The sequence below is a fragment of the Dermochelys coriacea genome, chromosome 7 (assembly GCF_009764565.3).
Source record: "Dermochelys coriacea isolate rDerCor1 chromosome 7, rDerCor1.pri.v4, whole genome shotgun sequence".
NCBI classification, from domain to species: domain Eukaryota; kingdom Metazoa; phylum Chordata; order Testudines; family Dermochelyidae; genus Dermochelys; species Dermochelys coriacea.
In genome coordinates this window covers 18520854-18543660 of record NC_050074.1, presented here as the reverse complement: position 1 = coordinate 18543660, position 22807 = coordinate 18520854, and the positions used below count along the sequence as shown (strand labels likewise).

General features: G+C 42.8%; 1 protein-coding gene across 3 annotated transcripts in view; it reads left to right on the top strand.

Annotated features, from left to right (window-relative positions):
• Positions 1-22807, top strand: part of SRGAP3 (SLIT-ROBO Rho GTPase activating protein 3) — a 281414-nt gene that overhangs the window by 221200 nt on the left and 37407 nt on the right. For all 3 annotated transcript variants that reach the window (XM_038410230.1, XM_038410229.1, XM_038410231.2), the window contains exons 7-10: positions 17445-17666; positions 18163-18264; positions 18559-18756; positions 20474-20558. In XM_038410230.1, coding sequence (XP_038266158.1) covers positions 17445-17666; positions 18163-18264; positions 18559-18756; positions 20474-20558 — 607 coding nt within the window. The remainder of the gene's footprint in view (positions 1-17444; positions 17667-18162; positions 18265-18558; positions 18757-20473; positions 20559-22807) is intronic.

Here is a 22807-nt window from a genome sequence, read left to right as displayed (position 1 = left end):
AAGTTTATTTTGTTGCTGACACTTCCGTTGGAGTCAGCAGATGGCTTTTCTTCCTCACTCCAGGAATCCCTTCAGGGGACTTTAACTAAAGTATCTTTGACTCTGTACAACTATATGCGCCTAATTATATATTCTGGTTGCCAAAGAAAACAAAGTATTGTTAAGGATGCATGAGCTGTTCATGGGTGTCCTAATTTCAAATCCCCCAGGAGAAGAGCAGTTTATTTGAACAGGCTTTTGTACAAATCCAGTGTGTTTCACAGGAGCACTGGAGGGGAGATTTCAGTACCCCCCAGAATAAAGGGATCCCATTCACTGCACCACACAATAAGGGCAGTGAAAAGAAAAACATATATTTTTACATACTTGTCCAGTACTAGCAACAGTAGGACTTCCAACCCCATGTGTGTAATGGTACAAGAAAAAACTTGGTGCTGTGTGTTTTAGATGGAATGTTATTGTTACAGTTACAGATCTGTATTATCTGGATTTCTATCATCATCTCAATCTATAGTTGGTAAAGTGCGCATGCACACGCACACACAAATCAGTTCATCCACCACTTCAATGTAGCCACTTATGGGGGCGGAGCTCAGCTGTTATTTACAGCATGGGGCTGTACTGCACAACATTGTATAAGAAAAGTGAAATTCACCCGGTGCAGAGAGCCAGCACAAAGCCTATGCATCCTAATTTGAAGGGCATATCTGGAGTTTGAGTGGTGCATAGCCTTTAGGCCTGGCCTCTCTGCAGGGGTGAGTTTTGCCTGAAGAGAGGAAGAATACCATATTCAGGTGAGAATTAAATCTGAGCAACGGGCCTAAGAGGAGACTGACATTCTTGAAAGGGCTTAGGCTTGATGTATTGCAGTTATGATTATACTTCCAGCTGCTCCACCCAACATCACCAAGAGTGATGATTAATGATGTAAAGGGTTTTCTCTCTAGAACATAATAGGGGTTATAGAAGGGCTCCTACAGGCAGTTCATATCAGCACAAATTGCCATTTAGAGTTTTATGACTTGTATGCGTGTCTGAACCATCAGATCACTGCAGCTGAAATTTAGCAGCATTTAAAAAAAAATCCTGGATGGGTAAATGTCATCTATTAGGCCCAACTTTTACATGTCTCATGTTGTTATCAGCACCAAAGCAGAATCACAGCTATGTCTGCTAAAGAGTTGTCTCCATTTTGTTGAGATACAGAGTCTCAGCTGTTTGGAGAAAGTGGAGTTCTTTCGGGGCATTGGATTGTAATGAAGTTAAAACTTGATCAGAGTACTCATGAATTAGCACACATGACTGTCCCTTGTTTTGCCTCAAGTGGGCTTTGCTCCGTCCTTCCTGATGGGGGTAAGGATTTACAACATATTGTTAGACTTTTTCATTTAAAGAGTGTCCTTGTGCAAATTCCTCAAAAGAAGCATGGATATATTTTAGGACTCCTGGATTCTTTCTTTGGTTCTGTTACTGATTCATGGCATGATCTGGATTAATCTCTGATGGTAAAATGCAGATAACACTATTGATGCTCCTTTCCTGGGGTTTGTGGGAAGTATTTGTAAAGCATTTTGAGGTAGTCAGATGAAATATGTCATAGGACTTAGTAGGTGGTAATATGAGGAAATACAAGTGCATATGTCCTTGCTGAATCTCCTCTGTATTCTGCTGAAATTGCATCTAGATATTAAAATGATGCGTGTGTGTGTCATATCAAAGACAGACAGCTAGATAGATAGGTAAAAGGGCAGTATTCTTAACAACCTGCCATTCAGAAAAATGAGTACATCAGGCAGTTTAATGTTGCACTCTATTACCGAGTTGTATGGGCACTAGAAAACTTCGCTGATGGCATTGCCATTTGTCACACGGTCAAGTAATGCCTAGTCAAGCAGGGAACAGAAATGCCAGTCAAAGTTATAGTGCTAAAAGTCCTCAAGCAAAGCGATTTGTTTCCATCAAAGCAAAATATTTGGTGTTGCAAATATGTCGAGTACAAGCTCAAAGAAAGAAAGAAAGAAAGAAAAAGAAAAGACCCTCTAGCTGGGGTGCAGGAACAGGAAAACAGTTTTTTTCTTTCCTCTGCTATGGCAGGAGTTTAAAAGCAGCATGTGGAAGATGTAGGATGAGGAGCTATTGCTGAGTCTCAAGCCTGTTATTGGAGAAGTTAGAGAAGTGATCTCCCTACTTAAAGAGGGACTAAAGTCTAGTGGCCAGAGTGGCAAATGGATAGTGTTAGGACTCCTGGGTTTTATTCTCAGATTTGTAACTGATCCATTCTGTGACTTTGAACAAGTCACTCAGAGCTTGATTTTGCAACATGGCCTTTCATTTTGCAAGGCTGAAACATTGCACCCCCAATTAATTGCATGCACCAGTGGTAGCGTAGGCTAACTACCAAATGTTGCCCTGAATCAGGAAGTTAAATATGTAGGCCACAAATGTATAAGCATAGGCTAGGTGCCTAAATCCACATATAGGCTCCTAAATAAACACGGGCCTGAGGTTCAGAGTTGCTGAAGTCACCAGGAGATACTGATGCTCAATTGCTCTGAAAATCAGCCCATTATTATTTAGGCACCCAGGGTAAGCATTTACAGCCAAAATTGCCATAATTTCCACCCACAATTAACTGCCTGGGCATAACTGTGCCTACAAAATCAGAAGCCAGGTCTCTTTATCTCACTGGGCTTCATTTTCCCCATGTTTATATGGGGATATCTCCCAGATGGCAGATCCTCCGCTGGTTTAATCAGTCTGACTCTATTGACTTTAATGGAGAGGCCCCCATTTGGACAAGCTAAGGCTCTATCAGAGAGCATATTTGTCCCCTAATCCCTCTATTTTTCTGTGGTTGGCACTGTTCTTTCCAAATACTGTGACACCCAGTTGTACCTCTGCTTATAGCTTCAAGAGATCTTCCTGTCTTTCCTCTCTTCCCAGGAGTTTCACAAATAAATCACTGATTCTGGGTTGAGTCATAAACATACAAATGATGGGAAAACATAGCGGTCCAGGTTCTGATCTCAGTTACCCGGGGTATATCAAGTATTACTCGGATTTACACCAGTGAAGCTGAGCTCAGAACTGGATCCAACATGGTTTTTCTTCTCTCCTGTTTTTTTCACTTGAAGAAAGTGACACTTGGCATCAGCATTTTATTTCCCTTATGAAAGGCCTTTCAGCTCCTCTGAGTCCCAGCACCCCACTTAGCTTGCTGGCCTGTGTCTTGGGCACTCTGTCAAATGTCAGAGTCCTGATGGCAGACGGAACAAGGTACGACTGGTCGTGGGTGCTGTATGCAAAGTGCAGCTTTAAGAGAGCCATCACACGTAGCATTTTCTGTAACTCAAAAGTAGCCCTCTCTGAGTTGCAGGTGCTTTCACTTCAGCTTGATATACTGTACGTATCCAACTAAGAGATCTCATTGCTTCAGGGGGTTTCAAATAAAGTCAACAGTGTAGCAATAAAAAGAATAAACAGCGTCTCTCATGGGGAATTAGACTTTCTCAAAAGACTCAGTTCAGTTCTTGACAGCCTTTACTTCCCAGCCTGCTGTGTGTGTATTATTCAGTTTCCCACTGAGGAGGCAACTCTGCAGTGCCACTGGCAATCCCAGCACCTGATCCAGTCACTTCCTCTGCCACTGTGGGAGTGGGAGGAGGAAAAAAAAAACTTCTCTGAAAGAAAAATGAAGTCTTTGTCAGGCAGTACTAGAGAAAAACCTCCCTCTCCACTCCAGTCACTGAATGCCTGTTTAGAGAGCTGTGTACTGAGGAAATATGTGCACCACAGGACTGTACAACTGAGAGTATTCATTCACAGTGAAAAAAGTAAACAGTAAGGCACATATCCTGCATCATTTCATACACACAATGAATGGTTGAGAAGGACTTTTCTTTTTGAAGGAAAAAAGTTAGTCTCTAGATAAGCTTCAAAAGATGATCTGAATGTAACCAAAGTAGCAGGGGTGCCAGAGTTTGGAGAGAGCCTGCAACAATAGCTCTGAAATATGAAGTGTCCATTCATTTCTGTGGGCACTAGCTCAGATGGTAAGGGTGAAACTTTAAATGTCAACATTAACTATTTTGCTATAAGAAAGGCTAGGAAGGATCGTATTATGAAGATCCACCGCAAAATTTTCCCAAGGTGGGGGGTGAGCCCCTGTAATGTGCAAAGGATTATCCGGACATAGAGGATGGGGGTGCAGAAGATGTATACGTTTAACTACTAGTGGTTTAACAACACATGGTTGCGTTGCAGAGGTGTGCAGTTGGTTTCATTTTCCCGAAGGTGGGCTCTTCTCCGAAAAGTTTTGGGAAATATTGGACTAAAGTATTTTCTGTGATAGGTTCATCTGGACATTGCTTTTGTGAAGGTTTGATCAGGTAACATAGAATAGTCTAGCATTTGAATTAGATACAGTGACATGGCTGGAGTTTGCTTTTAGTCTGATATTACATAACCCATGCTACATACCCATACCCATGCTACACGATGGATTTATTTAATGCAGTGAATGAGGCAAGTACAGATTTGATTAATTGGCCATAATGGTCAGTTAGGTAAATTAGTACCTTTATGAATACGAATCTTTAGGTTTAGGCTGAATTCTGCCCTTAGTTATACCCTTGCAGCCTCACTGGACTAAATTCATTCCTGGTTTAAGTGTACAACCAGGGTTTGGCCCCTTGTGTTCAGTGAGGCTTCAGGGATATTAAGGGGACAGGATTAGGCCCTTTGGCATTTAAATAATGAAACTCAAACATCTGAATCAAATCCTGTATGATAAATAATCCCATGGATCATGGGGGTGGATTCTGCCATGTGCGCTCATGTTGACTGGTACCTTACTATGTGAGTATCCTCTTGGAATCAATGGGTCCATTTGTGGGGTAAATTACTACTCAGCTGCGGAAGGGTGGCAGAATTGGGTCCGTAGATATTAGAGATGGAAAATGTCTGTAGATCCTCCGGATTATTCCTCAGCCAATTAATTGTTCTCTACAGAAAAATTTTCAGGGCTTTGGCCAGTCCAAGTTTCAGTAATTCACTTGATAGGATCCCTGCCTGTTCCCTTGGAAAACTGTATAATAATTTTCAGTCTAATAATTTCTCCCTATTTTCTTCCCAAGAGAGCAAAGGGGTGCTGCCTTCATATGTCAACACACCAGTCCTTGGAGGTTTAAAGATTCAGAACACTGACAACAAGATCATAATAATCCCTTAGCTGTGTTTACGGCACCTCCTGTTAGTTAAAATGGAGCCTACTGACCGTTATGTGCTGACCACAGAAGCTGATGTTTTGTTTGTGGGCATGGGGATTATCCAACCCTTACTTTGGTTGGGATGATCTCTTTTGCTGCGGGAAGGCTTAAGCTATTTCAAGCCCTGGCTTTAAATTGATGGCTTCTTGCTAGATGTTTCTTGAACGTTATCAGATGGGGAAGTTTGTGGCTGAGCTGTTTAACTCCTATTCTAGGCTGTGGCTACCAGGGCTAAGCTGGGCATACAGAACTGGGAGGAAATATTCAAGAAAGATAAAATGTATAAGCAGAGAAGCTTTGAATCCTTAAATATGTTCATGTGTGTTCCCTGTGAAAGGGCTGTTCTTGAAATGTGATTCTTTTGTACAATTGTTTGCCCTCTCCCCCTTGTCCTGATTCAGATGACAAGCATTTGTATAAAATATTACTTCATGGTGATAGAGAGTAAGTTCTAGGGACCCTCAGATACTGCAGCAGTGAGGGTCATATAAGGACCTAGACAAATAGGTGTCTGTGTGTGTCTCTCTCTCTCTCTCTCTCTCTCTCTCTCTCTCTCTCTGCAAGTCTTTCCTACATTCTGATAAAACCAGTTTTACATTTCCAAAGGAAAAGAACAAGTAGCTTCATATGCGTTATCATGGAATGCTGCATTGGTTTATAGGGTTCTACTAGTAGATATAGAAACTGTGCTCCAATGCAGATCCCAGGACGAAGATATGAGAGTTGAGGACAAGCATTCCTAGTGAAGGGGATCAGCTATGGAATTCTCTTCCAGAGTTGCTCAGGCAAATCCAGAGTCTGGCCATCTTTAGCAAACATTGCAAAACCGTACTCTTTCAGAAAGCCTTTCCACCGTAATTGATGCTTGCAATAAGAACAGCCTCCTCTATTCCCAAACACTTACCGACCAGAAAAACCCTATTGTAAGCAGTTTTGACCCCAAAAGGGAGATGTGCCAGAGACTCCATAAAGTCCTTATTGATTTTACTTGGAATATGTTCAGATACAATGGTGATGGGCAGCAATATAAAACCCCTGGACAGATAGGTAGATGAATGGAGGTGGGGCCAATTACTTGGATTTATTTGATGTATCTGAGAGCAGAATCCAACATAAGACCTTTAAATAGAGCTCAGGACCTTCTAGTTCCAGCCCAGTGCTTAATCCAGTACGTTCTCTGGCACCATTTTCTTTTTCTTCAGCTTCCTCAAAATTCACAGATGTGAGTTTTCAATCAAGCGCCTCTTTTTAATGTTTCCTAACACTGCAAGGGTGTGCAATTCATTCCTATGCAAAGGGCCAGCAAAAGTCCTGTGCACCACTTCGGTCCCACATAAGCTCTGGAGATACATGTAAGTGGTTTGAAGGCCTTGAGCTAGTCCAGTTTCCACCCCTAGAGAAAGCAATTTTGCATTAAATTTGGCCAAACAATGTTGAAATCATATGAAATTGAGGCACTTTCACAGAAATTTTATGAATTCAGATGTTTTGAAGGAGAAACAGTGTCTATTCTAAATATGCTGCGAAGTTCTCTTCCTGTCCACGCAGGAAAATGCAGAGCTCTGTTGTGATGCACTGCAGCATTTTGCTATGAGAAGTTACAAAGAAGCCAGGTTGATAGGTGGTGCTGATGCTGATGATCATGCCTAGCTGTTTTTTGTAGCACTTTTCATCAGCAGAGCTCTAGATGCTTTACAGAGGAGGTAACTATTTTTATCCCCATTTTCTAGATGGGGAAACTGAGGCACAGAGAGGGGCTGTCACTTGCCCAAGTTCACCGTGAGGCTCTGAACATGGATTGGGGCCTCCGTGCACTGCTGAAAAATTAACAGTAACTGGTCGTGTGTCAAAGTGCTTTTAATTCCCATTGCATGTCAAGCCAATGCTCTTAATAAAGAAAGAAGATGGTTTGGACCTGTGTCCAGAGCATATTAATAAATTTAGTTAGAAATAAAATAAATGCAGACCTCTTCATTTTTTGAAAACTCTTGTTTAATAATGTGGCCAAAATGCACATATTTTCTTTTGCCAAAGTTGGCATCTTGTAAATGATTTCTTCCTTGCTTGGAAAGTTCATACACTGGTCCTATTTGCCAATTCTTTTGTGTGTGTGTGCTGGTTCAGAAATATCATGGAGCTTGTAAATCATTATTGTATGAAGACCATGAGGGAGATTTTGCTTTACCTTTGTGTAAATAGGGGTGGTAGTTTCCCTCAGAACAAAATGTGCCCCTTCTCGACAACTTTTAATCCATCCCTGAAGCGAGGACGACCCACTGGTGCCGCACCTCCTGCTAGTTGTCCAGGGAAGTAGCTCTCCAGCATATGGAGCACCCTCTACAGACCGGTGTGTCTCCTGCCGCTAACCCATGTCCCTCCCGGAGCCTGGTGCCCTTTACTCCGGGGTTCTGCTCCAGCAGTACCGCCACCAGGCTGGAGCTCCCCAGCTCCCTTTGCCCTTCCCCAGCTCTGCTGCACTTCAGGTACCTTGCTCTTAGGCAGCTAGCCCTTCCCACTCCAGAGCTAGAGTGAGACTCCTTCAACTTCTGGCCCACAGCCTTCTTATAAGGGCCAGCTGGGCCCTGATTGAGCTGGCCACAGCTGTGGTCAGCTGCACAGTCAGCTTCCCCCAGCTATTCTTAATCCTTTTCCCTGCTGCAGCCCTCTCCAGGGCTGCTTTTAACCCCTTCAGGGCCGGAGCGGGGTGACCACCCCACTACAGTCCCCCAGTAGGTAGAATTGAAAGGACAGCCCCAAATTCATCAAATCTGTTCAAGGAATAATCTGCCAATGAATTAATCTTGGGGGGGTGGGTCCAAGGTTCCAATCCCAGTGACTTTTTAGTGGGCGGTAAGGTTAGGTCCTATGTCTGGTGTGAAAACGTTACACACCGAATTCTGGAAGAAAAGGTGATAGCTTAGGGTTCCGTGTCTCCATTATCTTGCATCACAATGCAGGGTTTCCAATTCTTAGTTTCAAGTAAGAAAATTCCTCAAGTCCCCAGTTAACATGTTATATATGTAAATATGCCATGAAAGTAATAGGGGTGGTTTTGATACGAGTCAGAAGCTTGTGTAGTCTTTTAGGGAATCCATAAGTGGATCAGAACTGTAGGGTATGCCTTGGGCTGCACCATGATATACTGAAACCTGAACTACCTCACCGCAGGCATCTCCTTACAGTGCAAATGTAAAGTTTCAGATCATCCTGAAGGTCTGGAACATAGACTGAAGTTAAAATAGCCAAGCACTTGGCAGATACCTCCTGGGGATGCTCCCATGCTTGGACAGTCACCAACTTCTAAATTTTGTTCTGCAGTGCATAGCCTTTGCCTTGTGCCATTGAGCTATCTAGACTGAGATACCTCAATGCTGTATTGCAGTCAGACATCTTAATATGTCACCATGTGGTGAAGTTGTATGGGCCCCAAAGGGTTTTCAGGATGCTTTCAGTGTCCTGTCAGGCTATCTGGCAAGAGGCGGGAACAACCCATCGAAATTGAAATCCAGAAAATTGGGAAGGGAGGTGACAGGCTGTTAAGGCACGGTGAGCATACTTCAAAAGACCAGTCCAGTTTCAAAGAAATTGCTTATTTAAAATAGGGATCTGGTAAAAATCTCTAGAACTGGGATAGACTTTGGGATTGTGCCCATTGTAATTAAATTACAGCAGGTGTTCATAGCACTCTGAAGAATCTGTTCATTCTCAGGCAGATGGAAGAGCAGAATAATTTACGGTTATTTTTACTCTCAGAGAAAATCGCCTTCGCTACTTCCTGGAGGAAATGTTTTGCCTCCTCACTACCAAAGTGGCTCACAAAGGTTTATCTTGGTTTAAAGGCAGCTTCGTCTAGTGGATTGACATGAAGTAGGGAGCCAGTCAGCCTTAAATTTAATCCTGACCTTGCCTGCAGACTCGTGATGTGTGGGCGAGTTGCTCGACCTTTCTCCCTCAGTTTTCTCATACGTGCTCAAGTAGCGAAGTGACAGGTACCTTAGAAGTATCTTGGCTGGATAGCTAGAGCTGAAAATATTGGGCTAATCGCTGTTACAAACACTTCGGGAGATTGAGAGGTTACTGTTTCTCCATCTCTTTGAAAAGTATAAAGACCTGTATACATGGTAAGTATTATTATCCACATCAAAATACCATGATGACTGGCTCTCTACAAATAGGTAGCAATGCGGAATAATTTTCATCGGTGAGGGAGGACTGTGTTGTTTACTATGGCTCCTCACTTCCTTTCTGAGGAAGTATCTATGGCAGCTAAACCAGTATCTCTTCAATCCTATCAGTGTATTATAACTTCCCACATTGGCAAACCCACCCTTCGATCACATACTGCAGTGAGCAGAGCAGCTTGTTTGTTAGGGTCAAAGATTTTGACCGCATTTATCTTAATTGGGCTGGAATATCCTGTGTAATATGTTTATTTTGATATCCCCTTTCCATTCAGGAAAAACACAAACATCAGCTATAGAAATGTTACTAGTCTGTCTTCTGTATTTGTTATAGATCAACACAATTATTCCTTAAAAATTATTTTGTAACATTAACACTTTCCATTCTATATCACCATCCATCCAAGGATCTCAAGCAATTGCACATATTTATTACAAGTGTTTGCAGAGCACCAGTGCCTACAGGTTACAAAGGGAGGTTGTGGCATCCCTTGGAGGCTTTTAATAGGGGTTTGTCTAACCTTTTATTAGGGATGATCTCTAGGTATATCTGGTCTTGCCTCATCATAGGGGTGATGGACTAGATGACTTCTAGCTCTGTGCTGCTATGATTCTATCATTGTGATAGCACAGTGCAAATATTAACTTTACAAACACTAAAGTAAGACATATTACAGCCATGTGTTAGGTATTTTATACCTATTTTACAGATAGGGAATCTGAGGCATAGGTGGTTCAGTGATTTGTCCAAGTTTACACAGTAAATCATTGACATAGATGGGAATAGAACCAAGGAGTCCTGCCTCCCTCCCCAAATGGAAAAAATCCCATAGAATTTAATAATGAATACTAATCTTTCTATGGGTTTCTTAGTCGTCCCATAGAATTCTATCCCTGCTTCAAAAAGCCTATAGAAAGAATCTCCTTTTCTATTAAATTCTGTAGGTTTGTAGTGTTATTTATCTAGTGCCCTATAACATTTCTGTAGAACCCTTTATTGCTATTGGTATTAAATGCTATAGGGCACTTTCATGCTGGCCACTTACCTGCATTAACTACTAGGCTGCACTCCTTCCCCATTGCGAGCAGAAGGTCTAGTTCATTCTGCTGGGAGCAATTTGTTCGATAGCATGGGTACAACCATTTGTAATATGTTCAAATACAAGAAGAGGAAAATGGAGCAACTGAGCTTTGCAGGATATCTGCCCGTACCATAAAGTAGAGCAGTTCCTCTGTGTGACGGTGAAAAATGTTTTAAGATCATTGATTATTAAGAGCGGCTCAAATATGTGCTGTCAGCTCAAAGTTGGTTTTATTTCTAAAATTCTGCTCCCTCTTTTGTTCTGTTGGTGCAACTTGTGTGCCTGTGCCATGACCAATGGGACTAATTCTTCTTAAATTAGGGGCCAGCCAACCACTTAAAACCATGTTCATGTTAATTATGACCATCTGGCCATTTGTGCCACAATGGGAGCTGAGTTCTTTTGAAAACCTGTCCCTCATTTTGGTGCCCAAGTGAAGAAGGCTGAGGAAGGATGGCCCCGTGAGTAGGGTAATCTAGGTCTCAGGAGACCCGAGTGCAGTTCCCTGCTCCATTACTGGTTTCCTGTGAGACACTAACACTATGCCTATCACTGTACCACCTCATGGGCTATGCAGAGTATGGAATGCAGAGTGCACCAGAATGCCTTGTGTGGATGCTGCTGGCATGAGCTAAAAGGTACAGTACCTTGTTCATATTACCATAGAGCTCTTTATCAAACAGGACTACATTAACTGTGTACCTTTTAGTTCATGCCAGCAACGTCCACACAGGGCTGTGCAGTTCATACTCCCATAGTCTGTGCTGCAGCACAACCTAGACAGGCCCTTAATCTCTCTCTGCCTCACTTCCCCGCTGTGAAATGGGGATAATAGCACTTCTCTACCTCACAGGGATGTTGTCAGGATAAGTAAAGATTCTGAGGTGCTTAAATACTATGGTAATTGGTGCCATAGGTAGATAGAAGTGGGAGCTGAGCTCTTTTCAAACTTTGGCCCCAATCGTTCGAGCAGAGCACATGAAAATCCACCCCTGAGCTCTTCGGAAAACCTAAGTTTATTGTATAACATTTTGAAATAAACGAGCCTGAGAGTTCATCACAGAATCATGGAAATTAGAGATTGGAAGAATTGTTTGATCACCCTGCCTGTCAGCCAAATGCAGGATTGTCCTCTCCAGTGCAGCAGTGGGATAATTCTTGGTTCGTTTTAGTATCTATACCACTTTAATAACACGGAAGGGGTTTTGGTTAGAGTTGGGGTGGGGCTGGGAATTGGGACTTCATTGCTCTGTTCCCACCTCTGTTGGTGATTTACTCTTTGACTCTGACCAAGTCACTTAACTTCTGGTGCCTCAGTTTACCTCTGTTTTTTAAAAAAAAAACCTAATATTTCCCTACCTCACAAGGGTGTTGTGAAGCTTAATTAGTTAATCTATTCAGACTTGAAAGTCCTCAGGTGAAAGGCACTGTAGAAGTGCTAAGAATTCTTATTAGTATTTGTGGTTCTGGTTTGCTTTCTGTCGAAGGGAAGAGTGGAGTTAGAAAATGCCATTTATTCTGATGCTGGGAGAAGGAGTCTGAAGTCTGTTTTTTTTTTCTCCTTTGTGTGTCTCTTTGAAGTTTTTTTTTTTCTTTCTTTTCTGGGCACCAGAGTGTGAAGCATCAGGCCCGGTGCTAATCAGCAGAGACTGAAGGAGCTGTAAAAATGTTGTTAGTAAGGCTGCTGCCCTAGTTGTCAATAGCAGCAGACTTATTGGTTTTACAGTAACTGCTGGTTCAGTATGAATTCAGCATTAAAAAGGAGGTGAAACAGCATTATGGAGAACTCCCGGGTATATCTGAATTGTGAATTTTCAGAAGTACTTGACACTGCCTTAACTCTTCTTCCACTAAAGTCAGTGATTCTCAGTGATTTCCATGGCAGCAGCTAGGCCGATACTGAATGCTTTGGAAAATGCCACTCTTAGGCAGACGCAGATATTTTGGTTTTGTGTCTTTTGACCTGATAATTGATGTGATGATTGTTGGGGATCCACAGTAACACAGATTTGGAGACCTCTTCAGCAAAGACTTTTGGGAGCATGAGGCTCTGATCAGCTGATTCTGAAGTAGGACAGCATTCTTCTGTCAAGTCAACACATGGATCATGGCTCCCCCAGTCTGCTCTTCCCATATGTGCAGAAATCATCTCATTAACAGGAATGGCATCCGCCTGCATCTAAAATGAGCAGATCATAGAGTCAAGATCCCACTGCTGATCTGAGAAGAGAATTTTGCCTTTATTCCCCTCTTGCTTGGAATTTTATTGTGGCATTCTGAAATGCTGACTTCCTGGCTCTGGGATGTTAGTCTCAAAAGTGCTTCCTTCTGGAGGCATTACTTCCTGTAACTGACATCATTGCCTGGCTGTTCACATACTTGAATATCAGAGAAGTATGCTGATCTCATGAAAGTTGAAAGGCAATGGGTAGATTATGTTAATACTGTACTCAACTTCCACCCACAGTCCCAGAGTAGTTGGCTATTTTTCTAAAATTGTCAGTGGTGAATTAACAACATTGACATTTTGGATTACCATCACTAGGTTTCAGTGTCAACGCCCATATGTTATGAATGAGAGCCTTTCCTACCGCTTTAAGAAATATTCTTTGTCTCTTTGCAGACTCAGGAAGGCACCGCGTATCAGTTCACTATCATATTTTTTTCTTCAACTGTAAAGATAGAAGCTTATTTTAAGGAAAGCTTGAAATCTGCTGATGGGGCCTTCAAAGAGTGTCAACATGGCGGATTGCTGGCAATCTGACTTATTTAAATTAATCCAGGTCAGGATAAAGGGTGCACTGTGAACATATCATTCATGCCCCAAATTGGCTACTGTACATGTGGCAAGCCTGGGTTGGGGCAGGCTGAGTATGCTCGCATATTGGTGAGCAGGAGTCAGCCCGTCATGTTTTTGCTCCCACTTTTAGCAAACAGTGACATACAATCATCTCCGTGTGACTTTATCTGAATTGAGGAACGTCTCTTCACATCAGTGGATAGGACGAGATGTCGTCTTTGGCTGGAGTTGCTTGTGGCAGTAACTGAGTTTTAAAATTTCACTTTGAGTTTAGTGATGGTAACATTTTGATGCAGAATTCTGTTTTTTTTTTTACGTGACTTAATTCTTGTTTTATCCCTTTAGTGTATTGCTCAGAAAGGTGATGGCAGGTCTGGAAACTGGAGTCCTCTGTGTATCCACAGAACAGTCTATTTTGGATTAATTTTTATTAGATTAACCAGGCCAAATTCTTTCTGTCCATCTTAATCTCGGTTTTTGGGCTACACTGATCACATGGTATCTGGTTTCAACAATTACACAAGGACTCAATTTGGCCTACTTATATTAAATTAGGTCCTGATCCCTTGTACCCACACCAAATCCCATTGAAGTCAAGCAGTGCAATTGCTGGATCCGGGGCTTAGAATGTAAACTCCTTGGCTCAAGGGCTGTCTTAGCTTAGCTAAGTTGTGTGTTAGGCACCTCACACACCTTTAGTGATGAAGTAACAAATACTGTGAACAGGCACCGCATAATTGACATTAGTATGAACCTATCACTTAACAGATAAGATGGCAGGTTTTATGATGAGCTTGAAAACTTGAAGTCAGCCCACCCACTCCAAGTAACACATCGGTTACTTAATAGCTATCAAACCATAAAGAATCTCGGTCATGATTAAAATGGAATGAATACCTGATTTTTTGATTCGGTGACTGATATGAAAAGTAAAATAAAAACATTTGGTTTTGTTTCAAACCAAAACAGATGTTTTTTGTTTTGGTAATTCTTAAACTAAACAAAAAAACTTGAAAAAATTAGTTTGAATGGAATAATAAGTTTCAAATGATGATTCATAACGACATTTCAAAATGAAATGTCAAAATGGTTCATTTAGACATTTGTTGGAATATCTACTGATTCCCGTCCCCACCCTCCAGTTTTTTGAGCCAAAACTATTTGCAGAATTTGACCCAAATTCACTAATAGTTTTGGTGCACCAATAAATAAATAAAAAATGGTGAATTTTACTGTTTGACAAAAAAAAAAATTCACCCAGCTCTAGTCATTACTGACTTGGTCATGACTAGTGTTGGGACCAAGTAGTTGTTTAATATTAATGATCTAATTCGGGACCATGCTGGTAGCCAATGCAACCCAGTTTGAAAATGCAATAGAAGCAATGTTGAAATAGCGCAGAGTTTTATTTTTCAGGAGTGTGTTTAATCCACCGAGAATTTTAGAAATGGTTTAATTATATCAGGCACTTAAATTGTTCCGATAGATCGTCCAGCTTTCTAGCTTTTCTCAGTTGCAGCTAGAACAGTGATACACTTTGTCTGCTGCTGTTTTGTTCATATGTCAGCAAAACTTCTTAACTTCTATGATTTTCAATTTGTAATGTAAATTGTGTTTTGACAGCTTTTATATAATACAAGGATAATTCAGTAGCAGTCATTAGTTAGATGCCATATGAAACAAAAGATGCTTCCCCTCTAGATGCCTGGGTCAGCAATTCTTTGCCCTCTTTTCTATTGGAGGGGAGGTATTTTAAACATACCACAGTATGCATGTGTTGGAGACAGATGAATGTGAAGTTCCTTGCGTGGGCTAAAGCCTGGAGTGGTATAAGCTCCCCAACACAGTTATGCCAGTGCCCCTTTATCCTGAACTCCACCTCCTCTTCTGTCCCAATGTTGGGCCTCAAAGAGCTCTGCTCAGGCACCTGAATCTTTACCCACAATACCTTCTGTTTCAGTCTTGTCCTCACAGGCCTGTTAAAGTGTTATTGTCATCAGGGCTGAGACATCTTCTCACCGTCCATTCCAGCTCAGTCCCCTTGCAGCTCTGCTAATGCTGATGCTGATGTATAACAATCCCACCACTTCATCTTCCTTTCTCTCGGCACACAGCTATACTTGCATTTTGGCTGAGATCCAAAACTGGAATGTGCCTTTGCTCCCCATCTTTGCCAGTGCACCTCTGTCCTGATCCACAGCATCCATGCTCTTCAAGACTTGGTCCCCTTTCAAGTAGAGTCTGCCAACCAAACCAAAATTACATAGTGGTTTTGCAGCATAGCCCTTTAGGGATGGGGAGGAGACCATAAGTCATTTTTACTAAGTGGTAACTGGCCATTCTTAGCAGCGAATCCAATGCTGTTGATACATCTTATAAACAAGACTCAATTATATTGAAAACGGGGTTTTTTTCATATACAGTATTTTGACAGCAATTAGCTTTCAGTTCTATCATTTTCCCCAAGGAGGAATAATCACTTATGCATGAGAAACTGTTCCATCTTGAGTAGGAGAGAGGGGATAATGGAAGCATCTTCATTGCTGTGATGAAAGAATTTATGATAACAGGGAGCGTTTGAATGCCAGCTTACTTTAACGTCTGTCTCTGCTAGCTAATTTTGATGAACGCATTTCTGTGCTTTGAAGGGGCTTATGGAAAAGTGCAGTAAATTGGCTGAGGAGGGAGGAATAAGCTAGGCAGAGTCAGTGAACAAGGGGTACATATCTTGGAAACCCCATGACTCAGGGGTGGGCAAACTTTTTGGGTTTCCAAAATTGTATGGAGGGCTGGTTTGGGGAGCTGTATTTCCTCAAACAACCAGGTGTGGCCCAGCCCCCACCTCCTATCCGACACCCCCCCCGGGACTCCTGCCCTATCCACCACCCCCTGTCCCCTGACCACACCCATGCCCTGAACCCCCTGACTGCCCCTTGCCACCCCATCCAACCCTCCTTCTCCTTCCTGACTTCCCCGGGACCTCTTCCCCATCCAACCCCCCTGTTCCCTGACCCCATCCACATCCCTACCCCCGGACCACCACCCCGAACTCCCCTGCCCTCTATCCAACCCTCCCTGCCCCCTTAACGCGCTGCCTGGAGCACCAGTGGCTGGCGGTGCTACAGCCATGTCACCCAGAGCAGCGGGTCAGGCTGCGGCTCTGCAACTGCGCTGCCTGGCTGCCCAGAGCGTTACGCTGGCAGTGTGGCGTGCTGAGGCTGTGGGGCAGGGGCCAGGGACTACCCTCCCTGGCTGGGAGCTCAGGGGCCGGTCAGGAGAGTCCTGCGGGCCGGATGTGGCCCGTGGGCTGTAGTTTGCCCACCTCTGCCATGACCTGTTCCTCCCAGGCTACCATCCTGTGAAATCTGATCAGTTAGAAGAGTTGAGCCTGATCAGAATTTGGCCCAGGAAATTGCAGGGAGTGGCAGGAATGGGCATTGGTGAGGCACTAGCTGACCAGGCTTCCCCCCGAGCCAGCACTTGCCCAATATCCCAGCATGGCTTTTGGAGGTGCTGCCCTTCAGCTAAGCCATGTCACTCTTGGCACAGCTTAGGGTACATCTACCCTGCAACTGGGTGGTGTAATTCTCAGCTAGAGGAGACATCTGCGCTAGCTCTGATTAGAGCCAGTGCGCTAAAAATCAATCATAGGCGCGGCTGTCTGAGTGGCAGGAGGGGCTTAGCCACCACAAGTATGTACCTGTCTGAGACCCTAGGCACTGGCCAGCTAGCCTCGCCCACCGCTTGCACTGCTACGGCTACTCTCTTTTTTAGCACGTCTCCTTGAGCTGGAATTTACTCCTCCAGCTTGAAATGGCCACTGTCCAGTGAGGGTAATTGGTAATATTTTCTTTAATTCCCCCAGCATCTTTGAGTGTGTACTGTATGCTTGACATCCTGCTGCTGTGTATGTATTGATGTATGTTATTAAATAGTTGATGTGTTCTCCTCCAGAAGTGGCTACATTTCATTGGCTGATAAAAGGATTCCTGTGCCCATACATGATGCTCTGAGGTCCTTCGGGGTGAGGGGATATTTAAATGTGAGAATTCTTTACTCATGTTACTCAGTCTGTGAACATGATCTTTCATCAATAATTCTCCCCCTCCCTCAGTGTTGTGATCTGGGATTCCATGCCAGCCTAGCTCGGACATTCAGGACATACCTGTCTGCTGAGTATAACCTAGAAACCTCACGACACGAGGGCCTGGACATCATTGAGAACGCGGTGGACAACCTGGACGCACGGAGTGACAAGCATACAGTCATGGACATGTGCAACCAGGTCTTCTGCCCTCCGCTGAAGTTTGAATTCCAGCCTCACATGGGGGATGAGGTACTGGACCTGCATAAAACAGCATCGGCAATCTGGCATAGCCTGAGCTGTGCTAGATTCCTCTTCCGCTTGTCTGTGATCTTTAATCTCTTTCCCACCCTGTTGTTTCTGTGCTGCTCTTCATGCTTCTTTCTTAATAGGCTATTTGGCTCATGTGGTCTACTTTTTTTTATCAGCTTATTGCTCGGGTATTTTTTACAAACTCTTTAGAAAGCCTATGATGTGATTCCCACCTGATCAACCCAACTTGAACTCAGACTGCCACTATTTAAATACTTCTTTATGTATCTTTTTTCAACTGCTATGTGATCAATGCTTTGCTTACGCCCAGATACAGGGCACTGCCAGTTAGAGATGGGTTGTAGTACCCAACATCCCTAACATACCATAAAGAAACCAGCTTGGGGGCGGGGGAGAATGATCTAATTGCTTAAAAGTATTCCTATTTGTCCAGTGAATGTTTGTCTCCTCTCTCTGGTTTTGTTACTGCCATCAGGTATGTCAGGTGAGCGCCCAACAGCCTGTGCAGACGGAGTTGCTCATGCGATATCACCAACTGCAGTCTAGACTTGCCACTCTCAAGATAGAGAATGAGGAGGTGAGAGCAATAACTGGCTTTGATCATTATTCCGGAGGACTGTGCTAATGACTTTACAGTCTGTGCCACATGAACTTCAACATTCTATGCTAGAGCTTTCAGTCAGCTGGAATGTTTGGGTTGCAATTTTTGCAATGTTGAGGCTTCTAGTGGCTTTTCTGAAGACCCCCACTGACTTCAGTGGACATTGGATCAAGCCCAGTACATAAGAGCTGCTTGATGGCCAATTATTGTGGCCAAAATATGTCATTCTCCCAGTTTGTTTCACAACTACTGCGCTCCCCATTTCTGCAGGTACGAAAAACTCTGGATGCCACTATGCAGACCTTGCAGGACATGCTGACTGTGGAAGATTTTGATGTTTCAGATGCCTTCCAGCATAGTCGCTCCACTGAGTCAGTCAAATCAGCCGCTTCAGAGACCTACATGAGTAAAATAAACATTGCCAAGAGGAGAGCCAACCAACAGGAAACTGAAATGTTCTATTTTACGGTGAGTCTCATCTCAAACTATATAGGCTACGCAGCATTAATTGGTTGGGTTGCGTCCCATTTAAAATGCTTGTTAGTGAACAGCAAGAGCTAGTTTGGTCTGTTTAAATATTTGTCTTGTGTTTTGTTTGAAACTGAAATGTGTGCTTTTCAGCTGTAGGGAAATGCGCAGGGAAAAATCACGCATCCTCACGTTACTTTAAAAAAGCAGCAACTTGAAAAGCTAGCTATGAAAGGAGACTAAAAGAAATGAGCTGGGAGACTCAGTAATGGGCAATAGAGCCTTCCACTCCAGTTTGCTGATATGAAACCACCCCGTCTCAGTGTTACTACTTCAGGGTCTATGTGAGATGAGTTTGATGGTCTCTGTTCAATTCCCATAAGATATCACTCTGCAGAACTGTCAATCCAGCCCACCTACCCTAAGCAAAAACTTATAGTCATGACTAAATCTCCACTTTCAGATTTCTCTCCTATTGTTCTGTGGAAGGTATGGGATTAGCTCTTCTGGCCACATAGAACAGGCCTCTCAATGGTTTCCCATAACTCAGGGTCCACATGCATCCCGGGGAGTCAAAAGGAGGCCAAGGCCATCCATGTGGGGAGCCCATGCCTCTGCTTTAACTCTTGGACTTCAAGTTTTCCTTGCCCAAGAGCCACAGCTTGGCATCTGCCCTGGGGACAAATTTAAGGGTAATATCCACCATGGAAAGATGGCTGTAGGAAGATACCCATAACCTGGGGCTATGCATCTTTCTGCAGCGAGCTCTGTAGGTTGGGTATGGAGGTGATGTTCATTCTGGCCTGCCCACTTTTCCACTGTGCAGATCCCAGGCCCTGTAGAACAGGCTCATTATTATTTCAGTTTCAAATATAAGAGATGACTTCAAGAGAAGTGTCCCCTATTCTCAACAAGGCACATGTTCTTGAAGGTGGTTGGTAACATGACATGGCTTGTAGTGTCCCATGGTACATTCACGTGTGCAGTAGGGCTTACAACTTCTCTGTGATTATTATTTTATGGTTCCCAGTCAGAGTTAGTTGCAATTTTATTTGTATTTTTTTTTTAAAAAGGCATTTTGCAAAAGTTGTTCTCTCTCTCTCTCTCTCTCTCTCTCATATTTTCTGTCCCTTTCTCCCCCACTCCTGAGATGTATAAAGTTATTGGCCTCCAAGGCATTATTGGCTATGAGGCAATTTCTAAATAAAATAGGAAGGTTATGCGTTGAATGAGACTAGCTGCTTAGCATAAGTATCTGATCTCCCAAGCCAGGAAGATCTCATGCACTGGGAATTCTCCCTTCCTTATCGCTGTTTGCACAAAGGCAGAGCCCTGTCTCTGGAAGGAAAAGCTCATTGCTTATTGGGGCCATTCCCAGAAGCCTGACAAAAGAAGGCTTTCTTTGAACTGTTTTCTTTGGGGTTCCTTGTGTTCCAAAGCCCTGACCTCAAGCACATGGCATAACACAAAGAATTCTGGGCTAATAAGATCAACAGTACTGTTGTTTGAATAGTGAAAAGTGAAAGAGCAAATTTTAACCCATTCTTGGTTCAGTTTTATGTATGTAACTGAAGTCTGGTTTATTAGAGCCTAAGAGACTCTCCTGCTGAATCCCTTTCCAGCAATCCACAGGCAAAAATGTATATCAATTAGAAAACATTTTCACTAAGAATCCTTACCCGTCTTGTATTTGTGTTTGTGTTTTTTTTCCCCCCAGAAATTTAAAGAGTATTTGAATGGCAGTAACCTTATCACCAAGCTCCAGGCTAAACATGACTTACTGAAGCAGACTCTTGGAGAAGGTGAGTCCTAGGGTAAAGTCCAGAGAGAATCCTTGCATCAGACATCAAAATTTCAAATCAGACCTTGAACTTTTCAAATCTCACCTGCTACTTTCCTTTCCCTGGGTGAATGCTAGCCTCTACAATTAGCTGCTAATTGTAAGCTTCTGCTAAGCTTAACAGAAGACATGCAAAAATATTCTTGACCTGATCACCTTTATTTTTGACTGAGAGTAGACTGTGAATTCAAAATGTAAATGTTCGGCTGCATTATTGCTGCTTACACTGCCAGGTGTACTGGGTGCCTCCAAGGATTCAGTCCAGAGAACAGCTATACCCAATCATGCTTTCTCCAGAAGCAACCAACGGGTTAACTGCACAAAATGGGGGTGGAAACTCAAACCCAATGGAAGCTATTTTAACAGGGATGCTGTAGACTTCACTGTTTTCATTGGCAATTAAAGGGTCATTTTTCAAATACGTGAGGCTTCCAGATTAGGTTTTGTACGTTAAACATTTTTATGAGCACTGATATGAATTGAAATGCTTGCAGAAATGTAATTTTAAATTAAATTCTCTGCAGCACTGGAAATCCAAAGCCAGCTGCAGCAGCAGCTCTGTGCTAAGCATGAAGACTTGGCAGTGAAACTGACTGGAAACACATAGTGGTTAACCTTCTGGTCTACTTTCACTTTCCAAGAAAGTGAAATGAAGAAACCAAACCAAACAAGACACACGGTGAAAAGTAATTGGAGATTTAAAACCCTTTCACTTTTAATGATCAGGGAGTTATGATGGTGGTACAGTAAAGAAATTTAAGTACATTTATATGATTTTTTTTTTTTTTATCCTGGACAATGTTCCTGAGTCTGTGAAGTGCTGAGCACCTACAACTCTCATTGAGGTCTGCAATTGTTAATGACAGGTGCTGACATCAAGTCGATGTGTGCTGAGGCCCCAGCACCTTCCCTTATGGGAAATCCTACAGATTTCTATAGTTGTGAATCATCCTGTGGAATAGAATAAAAAGACTTTTATCCCTGCCCTTATATTCCATTGCATGGTTTAAAAAAATCTGTAGACAGGATCTTTATTCTTTAGTCAGTTCAGTAGGTCTTTTAGTAGGAACCTCTATTAAATTCATAGGACTAGAATAACCTGGGGTAATATGCATTCTGGGTGGTCTATATTATTGAATTACAAACGATTTCACTGCAGTTAATACCTTAGACAGACTAATTTCAGTTAATGTATAAATTAAATTTCTTTAATTGTAGGGACCTGGTCTTTGTGAAAGATTCCACTGGAAGGAAATGTAGCCTCCTGAGAAGCCAATTGGGGTTTCCCAGGAGTACTAATGATATTGTTCAAAAAGGAAGAATTCATTAGCTTTATAAAGGCTTCTGAGCTTTAGAACACAAGGGGACTCCTCATTTCTGATTGGCAGAGGAGATTCTCATGACCCACACATGCCCTCTGTGTTCATTCACGTTCACATGACTACATAAGGATACTGGGAACTTGAAGGGTATCTGCAAGCTGAACAGTAGAGTATTTCAGCTACCCAAGCAATAGGTCTGAACTTAGTCATTGCATTGTGTAAACTGCAGGTTCATCCCCTCCCTGGGGCTTGGTTTTATTTACAAAACAATGAGACCCCATAAAGGTCACCTCACACCTTGTCCCCATCCCCTGTCTTGGCCGCTGCTAGAGTTCCTCCTTCAGAACTGATCCAATCCTGCCAGAGAGCCATTTCCACCTGCTTGAATGCAGGCACCTGTCTCAGTGAGTTGCGGAAAACCCACTCAACTCTTTCCCACCTACTTAAAGAGTAGGGTGTTTCATCTACCTACTAACACAAGAGCGTGTTTCAGGCAAACGTTGTTGGCCTGTTACAAACCTCTTTCACTACCTTGGACTTGTGGTCTACAGTCTGAACTGTGTAAGGGTCTCTATCATCCCTTAGCTACAGTTTCGTTAGGTTTAAGGCCGCGATTGAGGAAAGCTCTTAAGCAGGTGCCAAAGTCTATCCCTATCCAGGATAAGGGGTAAGCACATGCTTTAAGTTAAGTAGCTACTTAAGTGCTGTCCTGAATAGACACTTTTCTCTCATTGATACCTAACACAGGAATTTTTAGGTCTGCTGGGAACAATATAGATTTTTTTTGTGTATTATGCCCAGTTTGCAGAAGGCTGAGATGCTTTATAGCCCTGGACAGTTGTTCCACAATGGGAGAGAGGATACTTATTTTTAAAGTTTAAAGAATCAG